The sequence below is a fragment of the Pseudoliparis swirei genome, chromosome 4 (genome assembly GCF_029220125.1).
Source record: "Pseudoliparis swirei isolate HS2019 ecotype Mariana Trench chromosome 4, NWPU_hadal_v1, whole genome shotgun sequence".
Classification (NCBI taxonomy): Eukaryota; Metazoa; Chordata; class Actinopteri; order Perciformes; family Liparidae; genus Pseudoliparis; species Pseudoliparis swirei.
The window spans coordinates 14,345,376-14,356,769 of record NC_079391.1 but is presented as its reverse complement, the minus strand read 5'-3'; the positions used below and the strand labels follow the sequence as shown (position 1 = coordinate 14,356,769).

The following is an 11,394-nucleotide window of genomic DNA, read 5'->3' as shown; positions in this document are numbered from 1 at the left end:
AATCATGCGAGCAGATTAACTGCAGATGGAAGAATCAGAGGAATTGAGATCCAGCAATACAATTCAAATACAGGAATGTAATCCTAATGCAATGCTACCACTAATTCTGAAGGCTTCCTCTTTTAGGGGAGTAGTTAACTTGTGCTTGACATAAAGAATTAGAAAATACCAAAGATTGTCTTACTTTACTAATCTAGAAGTGTGTAGATGTCATTGGATCAGATATAAGTACATGTGAGCTGCTGCTCTGAGCTAAAGAAGGCCACAACCTGCTGCTCTGAGCTAGACCTGTTGCTCTGAGCTAAAGAAGGCCACGACCTGCTGCTCTGAGCTAAAGAAGGCCATGACCTGTTAGGCTACTCTGAGCTAAAGAAGGTCATGACCTGTTGCTCTAAGCTAAAGAAGGCTCTGAGCTGAATATGGCTTCTCTAAATGTACATGCAGAGATATAGCCATACGGCTAAACACAGACAACAACGCCTAACAATCACTCCTATAAACTATGTGAGACATCTTAGAGATGTGAGAGGAGCTTTGCTCTCCATGTTTCAGTCTGATACAATAACTCATGGAGTCAACTCCTCAAAACATGTTCACACACAACACAGAGCTCCATCCTTCTGGAGACCAGAGGACTACATGATGATGATGTGATGTAGTCAGAGGGCTAAAACTGCAGAGTAACAACAGGACAGGTTACATGTTGATGATGATGTGATGTAGTCAGAGGAGTAAGACACTGACAGCAGAGTAACAACAGAACAGGTTACATGTTGATGATGATTTAGTTTATTTCGATCAGCAAAATATACAACAATCATAATTCAACAAAAGAAGAAAGTGGCTGACCGAAAGGGTCGAGGCTGAAGCTAACGAGCTTATAAGTGCCCTAACCTATGATTTCTCGAAAAAACGTATTTCAAAGAATCATATATATATATATATATATATATATATATATACATACATACATATATATACACATACATATACGTATACATACATACACATACACACACACATACATACACACACACATACATACACACACACACACACACACACACACACACACACACACACACACACACACACACACACACACACATATAAACATAAAACTTGTCCCCATTAACTGTTGATGTAATGATGATGTAGTAATGAAGGTTACAGGTGAAGCACAGGTAGTGCTGTGACTGGGTGCTAACTGAAGGCTGCTTAATAAGAAAAAATCAACTACTGTCTCTTTATTTTTCAATTGTCAATATGTATTGCCTCGTGGTCATCATATCCTCACTCTTCCATGTGGGAATGTTTAGTTCCAAAATGACCCAAATAAAACAAGTAATAAATACATGATGTATACAACTATGCTGGAAATTAACCATGAACATAAATATCAGAGGAAATAAACGGCATTAAATACATATGTATCAATAACAGGTATACTGCCATCTAGCGGTGGAAATATAAATATAATAACATCAACAACTCTGCACAGAAACATTACTTTGATTAATCTATATTAGGAACTGTGTTGCATCAAACAATGCAACGATTAAGTGAGAAGGTGATTCTTGCTGTGTACTTGAATATTAAACTTCCCGTCGTCACCACTGTCGCTAACATATCCAGGTTTAATTCTTTATTCTTTATATTGACTAATTAATATTCTTCTAACGTTACCCTGCTATGTGTTTGCATCGTTAAAATATCCCCGTTTAATTCTTTATTCTTTATATTGATTAATTAATATTCTTCTAAGGTTAATACGAATATGTATCACTGGCTTTTATTTTGACTTTCATTTTAAGCACTTCCGTTCTGTCGTTTTTGGTTTCAGACAGCAGAAACGAAATACGGGGTTTCCGTATTCCGTATTTGGAATTAAACGAAAAAACAAACTAACATTACGTACACGGACCCTCACGCGTTTTGGGCGACGCGAAAAATAGTTTCGCTTTTGGTGTGAACGCACCTTTACACATAATATGTTTTCGTTAAGAGTCCAAATACATGCTTCGTCCACCAGGGAGAGCTCGAGTACAGCTCATCAACCGCTGCTTTGTTGCAACTGAGTGCTCGAGGTCCCCCTTGTTCATTTATCATATCAGACTCACGTGTCGAACCATACAAAACAAAACAAGTCCAAGTCACCGAATTGTATTCTATTTTTTTTATTGGCATGATAAATATTTAAAAAACTAAGCCTGCTTTTCGAAAAAACGGCTGCCATGTGGTCACTGTGATCAACATGGTTTAATCATTTGTTTTATCATATATGTTGTGTGCAACCAATGACAGGGGAAAGATGTGTGCGGCCATAGTTTGATCATGTATCCGGTTTATTGTTAGAAACATGGTCAGTACCATAATATTATTATTATTATTATGGTCATCATGCATATCACATCCCCCGTGTGTAGAAATAGTCTGCGACCTGTTTCATTGACAGGTTGTGCAGGTTTCTCATGCGTTTTGGAGAAAAGCATTATTTCTAAGTGTGATTCATTATTAGCCTACTATTGTTAGTAATATTGTAATTTCTACCCCGTGTGTAGAAATAGTCAGCTACCACTAGTACATCGTATCATTGGCCGTGTTTGTAGGTTTCTCATGCGTTTTGGATAAACGCAACCAGCTCTTTTGTTCGAGAGAGAGAGAGAGAGAGAGAGAGAGAGAGAGAGAGAGAGAGAGAGAGAGAGAGAGAGAGAGAGAGAGAGAGAGAGAGAGAGAGAGAGAGAGAGAGAGAGAGAGAGAGAGAGAGAGAGAGAGAGAGAGAGAGAGGCTGTTTTGGGGATACAGCAGATTGATTGAGTGAGGAGGAGAGAGAGCGGGATGCTGACATATTGCTGATAGATGGCTAAAATGGCGAAAGCGTGTTCCACCTCAGCGAGCCACCACACTGTCGTACTGTAGGTCGGAACATGTAATAGCTGGAGCTGGATATCCGTCTTGTTGTGTGATTTTTTTTTTAACCGTCCCGTCTGTTCACCTGCACGCTGTCTTCTGCAAGTGCTGGGATATCTTTCGATAAGTGATCAAATGGCATCCACAAGGCGCCGCCGCCTAGTTCCGTGCTTTTGGGGAATACTCCTAAACGCTTTAATCGGTAAGTGGCACTGTCTCGTTGCGGGAGTGGAGAGTCTCGCGCCGCGGGGCGCGCGGTCGGTCTCGTTGTGGAGGATAACCGCTGTGAGTGCGCTGCTCCCCGGAGCCCGCTGCACGCTGCAAGCAGCGATGCGTGCGCGCCTGGCCAGTCACCCTGAACTTGGCCCCTCTCCGGTGTCCGTTAGTATTGTGGACTGAATACTTCGAAGTGTATTTAAAGTTGCATGTGGTGTGCGGAACTTTACATGTTAGAGCAGACTATTGTGTGTTGTTTCAAAGGCATCACTTTACACGGGCAATGTATCAGGTCTATCTTGCTTATGAGCACCATAATAACACACGGTAGCCACGTGCTACTTGCTCTCGAGAGTGTTTCGTTTGTTTTCAAATGTATGTGGATGGGAGCACGGAGGAATGGAAAGACTTCTGTATTGTACTTTTTTTTCTTTTTTTTTTACTCTGCAGAAAGTGCTTCCTTTTCTGCTTAAGTTGTTCTCATGACTGTCTTTTAATCAGGTGTCCCAATATGTCAAATAATGGCTTGTAGATTTAGAGCTCTTTCAGTGTTATTGTTCAGTACATGTTCTCAATTACACTATTAAAAGCACTATGACTGATGCTTCAGTGAAACTGAAATAAACCAGTGTAGTGTTGTGCTTTTAGGTGGTTAAATGACAATATACCCTTTCATCTTTAATTAAAAGTTAATGTTATCAAAATTGACTACCATACCTAAATCTTTAAAAAAAAACTTTAAAAAGTGATTTACTTTAAGAAGTAGACAGAAGTTATTTTTTCATATCAGGAGACTTTCAAAGTGCTGGTGTTCTTGATTGATGAGTCCTTACAGCACACCACCCTGTGGCTGGGGGGAATGAAAGTGGGCATGTCACAGAGGATAGATTAAATGACTGTGGTTATTTCCTGCTGGGGAGAATATTTGTACAGATTAAATGTCAAGGCTGTCCCTCTCCTCCTTTACATTTTTTTTATTTTTTGGCCCCTTTGTTCACTATGATAGACAGTTTCTCTCTCTCTTTGTGAGGCCCCTTAATTCAAAGGCAGGAGAGACTATTGAGTATTTGCAAAGCATACCACACAGGGACCCACAATGGCCCCGACTGGAATCATAAAGACTAGTATACAGTGGTTGATAACATGAACTTCAGTCAGAGGACTGGGAACATACACTTTAGAAACACAGCCCTGTAATGGATGTGGTTCCAATCTAAGGATCCCATTAAAGAAACAAAGCGTCAGAGATTAGATTCAGTTCAGATGAAGGCACTTTTTATGACATGTCACGAAGAGTTGATAAGAAGTAATCCGAGACATATTTGCATTATAGCTCTTTCATGCCACGAGGAGCTAAAACTAAAGCAAAAAGATGTCATTCAGAGGATCTCATGATATGAAAGTTTAAGAGCTTGTCTTTCAGACTTCAGAAAAAAAGACCATATCGGTGGTAAATCAGAGCATGTGAGAGAAAGATATGGAGAACTTTCACTTCATAAACAAAGCTACCAGTATGTAGTTTATTCGCCCATAGAAATATATGAAGATGAATACTGTGAGACAAGATTGTACAACATTGAGATGTGAATTGTGCAACAGCTGCACTCCATCTACCACCATGCCAACACATGGACTATTTCTAAGCATTCATGTGCTGCATTTTAATACCAGTATGACTGTAATGTCTGTTTAATCATCGCTGAACTTCTGTTATTATAACAAACAAGCGAATAACAGCCCTCTTGAAACTACATGCTCATGAGTATTAAGGAAGCTAGAAAGCAAGGGTATTGATTAATACTTTGTCATGCAGAAGCCTATAGGTGAGAATACAATCAATGCTGCATGCATATATTTACTCTGCTGTTTCAGCCATGCATATACATATACTTGATCTAAATGCAAATATTTGACTTCTACCGTGCATGGTTGAAGGCACCTCTATTGTGATATTTGATAATTGTGTAAGTCTATTTCTGTTTAATATTCTCCACTTGTAAAATCTAGTTGGCATGCATCATTTTCTTCCAAATGGAGCATCATATTTCCATTTACAGTTCAGTGAGATTAATGGAGGTTAAATGGAGTGTAGAATACATTTATCCACATTTCAAACATACCTAACATGATGGAATTTGCAGCAGTCCGTCAAAATAAAATTCTATTGGTTATTGAGAAATGCAGTATGTTGTATTTGTTAATATGGTGAAGAGTGAGCTGCAACATATGGATGCTGAAAGAGCAAGGGGGAAAGCAAAGCAGGTCATTTAGCAACACAAACTACCCACGGGTACTATTCTGATATGTTGTGTAGCATTTATAAGATATGCCTACTAAATCTAAACATTTAAAAAACTTACATACAATACAATATGATGCCATCAAGCTGTTTTCTTGCCAGAAGCCTGTGGCGTGTCCTAAGCTCTCTGAGCTCTATCGGTGGTACTCGTGCACTAACTCCATCTGTCTGGCAGTAGCTGGTGTGTGATCCTCACGTTACTGTTGCAGCAGTAAAACTTTGTGCCAGCCAGCCACACTTATCTGTCAATAGTAAGCCAGAGAATGAGCCACAGTCGGCCAACACTTGTCTCTGGTCTCACCCAGTAATCCGACATTAGTGTCTCTTTCCTCTGCATTAGGATGTGTGTGTGTGTGTGTGTGTGTGTCTCCTTATCTAACCATGAAAATCCATGGCTGTGTGGTCTTATGTCTGTGAACATGTGTTTCTGTGGATAGGCCGCGTTCTTGCCACTGGTTTCCACAGCTGTGCTCTCCTCTGCTCACCCTCTGGATGCTCAGCATTCACAGGTGGCTTTAACCTAAACCGCACGGAGCAACATGCCGAGCCCTTGTTTCTTTTGGCCTCTCTTATCTGCTTTCTCTCATTTGGATTCAGCACCGTATCCAAACTGCTTTTCTCTAATCTTGTTCACACTGTTGATTGTAACCCTCTCCCCACCCGGAGCTCAGCTTTACACGAGCCAGTTACTCTAGCGACAAGCTTTTGTAGTGGAAGATTATATGTTTTATTCCTTGCAAGGAGGAAAGTTCTGACACCGTTTCTCAGGGAACTCTGTGACACAAGATTCAACGAAGGAACAGTCACAGTCTTCTTTATACAACATTAGGTTACGCCTCTTAGCCCCGGTCAAACACACACAAGTGTTAATTCTGATTTATACGACAACTTCAAAGAAGAAGTCCCCTCTCCTTCGTCCCGGAAGGGTCAACTCCTTATTTTGATCAAGACCCTGAAACCTTGTATCTGCTTCCCCTAATCCCCCGTTGTGGAAAGCCATTAGTTTTACGACAGCAGGGGTCCAACCCTTATTTTCCCACTATACTAAATCACTCTAAAACTTTTGATCACCGTAGCTCCATTTTCACATAACATGACAGTACTATATTTTACCATTACACTTTATTCAGGAAAGCCAGGGCCCAATAACTTTGACATTGTTTGAGCTAATGGAAGAAACGTATTGTCCTAATTAAAGTAACGAGGATGTATATACAACATCAATAAAGTTATTTAATCAACTCAGAATCAATGCCATTTTAACCCATTGCACACTCAACTGTGAACCTTGTTTGCTGCAAGGCGTGATAGCATTGACTAATGTCATTTGACAGCATTGAAAGCTGCAAATGCAAAGCCTCCAATATATCCGTCAATCTGATCTATGGAAAACACTCATCTGTGTTACACCCTCAAATGTCTCCAGAAGCATTTTGCTCAGTGTATAATACTTTATGAGATAATTATCCATAAAGTGTGTCTGACTGCACGTGTGGCTGCAAGCTCATTACTTTGAAAGCTATTTTCTTCTCTGCTGGCTGCTTCTCATGTGAAAACATCTGATCTTTGTTGGACCAAAAGAGATGTAGCTCATGTGGCCAGCATCAGGTTTTGGAGAGTGGGATCACTGCCTGCCAGCTAAGGGTTAAATATTTCTCCACCACTACCCCCTTGTTTTTCTCAAGTGGCAGGACTGATGTCTCTCTGCTCCCATGGCCATTTACTTTCCGTACTTGTTGAGTGAAAAAGAAAAAGGAGGGCGGTCACATAAAGAGAGGAGAGCAAGAAGAGAGGTAGAGTTAATGTTTATTTGCATTATACTCTATATGTGATCTTCATGGAGGAGTGTGTCAATGAATTCCTTGTCTGCACCTAAGGGGAAGTGTTTTTCGGCTGGAATTTGAGGGATGAAGCCGGAGGTTCTCTGTTTTGACCCTTGTGCTTGCCCCCCCCCCCCCCCTCGCCCCAGTCCTACCAGATTCCAGGGCCTGGGGCAGAGGCTGGTAGTGCTTAGTCCATCAGCAGCTGAAACATGATACCAAGAGAGCCCGCTAAGCTCCTCTTTTATAGTACCAAGTCAGGTCAGGCTGTTTACATCCTTTATTTATTGTTCTCCTGTTCCCCCTTTTTTACCCTGAAACTGCAAATAAAAATAAAAAAAGGTTCTCCTCACGTTTCTATAAAGTGGGAAGCATCACTACAAATACATCTAATCACATATTATTTGGTGTTGAGTAGTGAAAAAGAACACTGCTATCACGGTGACAAAGTTGTTGCCATGAGCATCACATACAAGGCTGTGTGCGTGTGTGTGTGTGTGTGTGTGTGTGTGTGTGTGTGTAGTACCAGAGTATGTACTGTATGCTGATATGTCCAAATGTTGCACCTTCCGCCAAAAAAAATTCCTCGTTTGTGTAAACATTCCTGGCAATAAAACTGTTTCTGATTCTGATTCTGATTCTGATATGGTGCATTCAATCCTATAAATTCCTTTGTAACTCTAGCCTGGAGGTAGTTCCGTCAAGGCTTTACAGCCGACAAAGCTTGTGAGCTGTTATCAGTGATATAACATACAGAGCATTCTTCATGTTTGTTGAGTGTGAGGGTTAATGTTATAAATGTTCAAGGCACAACTGTTGCTGTCCTTCGTGACCGTGGATAGGTATGATCTGGAAGTAAGGAATAGAAAAGGAATGAATGAGTGAGTAAATACAGCTTCAGTGTTGAGGCTTGTGGCTGAATATTAACTCAGTGTCCACTAATTATCTTTTTCTCAAACATGAATGTAGTTTTACTATGACAACAGTGAAAAAACTAAGACATGAACAATACCTTGTTTGGCACCTCCTTTGTACAAGGTGTTACCACCAGGCTCACGGCTGGTAACAAAAAGGGAGGCCACACATCGATCTTTATAACAAACTATTTATTGTAGCAACCAAATCTTAACAGAAGCACATGCCGAGGCTGGTGCAGTAGGCCCAGCTGAGTAAAAGCATCATGTGTGCAGGAGCGAGAGAGAGAGAGAGAGCCTCCCCTTGGTGCTTCCTTTTATCCTCTCTGGTAGCTCCTCCCACCAGGAAGCCCTTTTAGGCCAGGTACCCAGCTGCAGCGGGGGAGGGTCGTCACAAAGGTTAAAAATGAACCTTCATGCTCAACGATATAGTTATCATATATGTTTGTGTGTGTGTGTCTCTCTCCAGGTGTGATGTGTGAAGCAGAGCTCTCCTTCAAGTTGGAGCCCAGTGACATTATTGCTGTACAGGATCAGCCCCTCATGCTCCACTGTCAGGTGGACGGCATCCCCCCAATTACGACCCAGTGGAGACACAACGGTCTGCCTTTAACTCAGGATGAGCAGCACGTCGCCTTCATCAATGGCTCACTCCTTATCGCTCACTTCCAGAAGACCAAATCCCATGGCTCATCTGACGAGGGTGACTACGAGTGTGTGGCACAGAATTTGTTTGGGCTGGTGGTGAGCCGCAAGGCTCGTATTCAGGCAGCCAGTAAGTCTCTTCTTTTTTCTTTCAGTAATGTAAGATGTATGACACTTGTAAGGACGGTATGCTATGTTTAGTTTGATTGCCTACATTCACACATGAGAGTATAGTATCCATCTTTCATCCAACTTTCTTTAATGGAAATACTACAAAATGTAATCAGCTTTTGAACCTGTGTGTTAGTGGTTGTTATCCTTAAATTCCGACTTAAATTCATCTTAAATTATCTTTTTATCTTGAGATACTACCAACTCAATAGTTAGTCTGGGGTTAATCTGTTTGTCAATTTGTCCTCCCAAGTGTAAAAAAGATAAATTATAATTGAGCAATGCAGGTACGACACAAGCGGACTCTGCAAACACTTGCATACGTTTGATTAAGTTGTGATCTGTGTCCTCGACTAATTTAAACAATGTAATTCAAAACATTAAATAATCACATTTCCCTCCAGTGCCATTAATCAGAGTAATGATGCGCTGAAAATGTTCTTATTTTTCCCGACCGTGGAGTCATTTGAATATTTGAACACCATTCTTTAAGCGTAATGAACTTTCCGATGCTCATCTACAGTGCCGCTTAGAAGTTCAAGCTTTTGAGTTTAGCGTTAACAAGCTCTCATGCTGAAAGTCTCCAAGCTGCTTTGTAAAAGTGCAATAAGCTGGAATCAACTGAGCAGCCCACCCGCTGGTGGAGGCATCTGGATAAATCTTCTCTCGCTTGACCACCAAATCTCTTATTTGAAGTCACTCTAGTTCAGCATGACTTTCTCATTATTGTTGCCATGGTTTATTTCCATGTTCATCATATCACAGTCATTCTGAATGTGTGTACTCCTCTCTTCTCTTTGCTCTCACACATACACAGTGCATGTCTCCTCTTTAAATCAAAGGCATAAAGGATGTGCACATTCCTCTGACTCACAGAGCTTCACACAACTTTAGTGATACTGTACTGTTAGATGCTGTGTTGAGTTAAGGCTTTTTGGAGGCTCTGTTAGATATACTCCGTAAAACAGAGATGGACAAAGGCTCGCAGAAGCCTGTTGATTCCCAGGCTGTGTGTAGACAGCTCACTGCTGTGCTGTTGTGGCCAATACAACTTTTTCACTCAGCGGGATAGGGAGGTTAGCATGGATGTCTCACTGGCCAAAGGGAAAAGTCACTTCAGCTCAGTGGCTGGCTCTGTCAAACACATGCTGCCTTTTAAGGCCTCCCCTTCCTTTTCAAAGGTCAGATTTAAGCAGCTATTTAATTGCTTTTTTTGTGCTTCTGGAAAAAGTCTTCAGTATTGTCCGGAAATAGCCTTAGATTTATGAACACAGAGTTCATCACCTGAAAAAGCTACAGAGAAAACAATCAACGTATCCTTATGATCCCCACTATCAATGTAGTGTAATGTGTATGATATAATATCTGTTAGCATACACATTTGACATTTGGCTTGTATTTCCTTGATATTAACATAATATTTTAAGCTGTTTCAAGGTTATCTCAAATGTTGCCTCACAAATTGTGTGTATGTAATATTCCCCAAATGCATCTTTTTAATTCAAGGGATCAATCCTCTATGAGCATGAACACTTTTAAATTATGCGAGCATGGAGCAATCCTGCGCTACTACTCATCTGTTGCTTAAAGACTGTGATGTGAATACAGATTCAATCTCTGTGAATGAACCTGACACAGAGAACTCCTTGGACTTGGTGGCTAAAGTTCAAAATCATTCATGGTGAAAGTATTTTGTTTTGGCGGGGCTTTGCAGATCCTTTTCTGCTCTTCCTGTAGTCTTGTATTAACTGGGCAGGCACTGAAGGATTACTAAAAGTCACATTCTGACCCCTGACCTTTTGGCTGGTATTGAGCAGTTTGAGGGCGAGGCATGGAATGAGTAGAGGTGTTGCTGTACTGTCAGTCTTTCCCTCCTTAATGGAGTCTCACTTTTTTCAAGGAAGCGAGAAACCATCACTGTGGGAATAATCCTCCTGGGACCCTTCAAAGGGACTCACAAGATACAAATTGGTGTTCGCAATCATTACTCACGAATACATTTTTGTATTTTGGAAGATTTTCCATAAAACAGTAACATTTCTCTGTAAATTACACTGTCTTTTTGTTTTTTTGCATTGATTTTTTTATTGCGTAGAGAAATGTCCCACTTCTTTTTTATGTCCTATTGATGAGGCTTTCTTTGCACTATTAGTTGTGGTAGTTGATTGCCAGTCAAACCTAGTGATATTGTACCTTACCTTTTATGTCACACCAAAGTCACATACAGTATTTTCACCATTCAAGTTGGCAAGATGTATTTCCTACCTGCAGACTCTGAAAGGCTTTATGGATGTACATTCAGAAGAAAAGTAAGCAGTAATTTTCCTTCGATTCTCAGCTTCTTTCACACCTCAGCCTCTAGGTTCCTGCAGGCGATAGTTCAGTAAGTGTTCGCCTGTTGATCAAGCCTTTAATTAGT

At 40.7% G+C, this 11,394-nt stretch overlaps 1 protein-coding gene across 1 annotated transcript in view; it reads left to right on the top strand.

Moving 5' to 3' along the window:
- Window positions 1–3,045: 3,045 nt before the first annotated feature.
- Window positions 3,046–11,394, top strand: part of igdcc3 (immunoglobulin superfamily, DCC subclass, member 3) — a 53,289-nt gene continuing 44,940 nt past the window's right edge. The window contains exons 1-2 of the mRNA XM_056413027.1: window positions 3,046–3,112; window positions 8,629–8,934. Of these exons, the coding sequence (XP_056269002.1) occupies window positions 3,046–3,112; window positions 8,629–8,934 (373 nt within the window). The remainder of the gene's footprint in view (window positions 3,113–8,628; window positions 8,935–11,394) is intronic.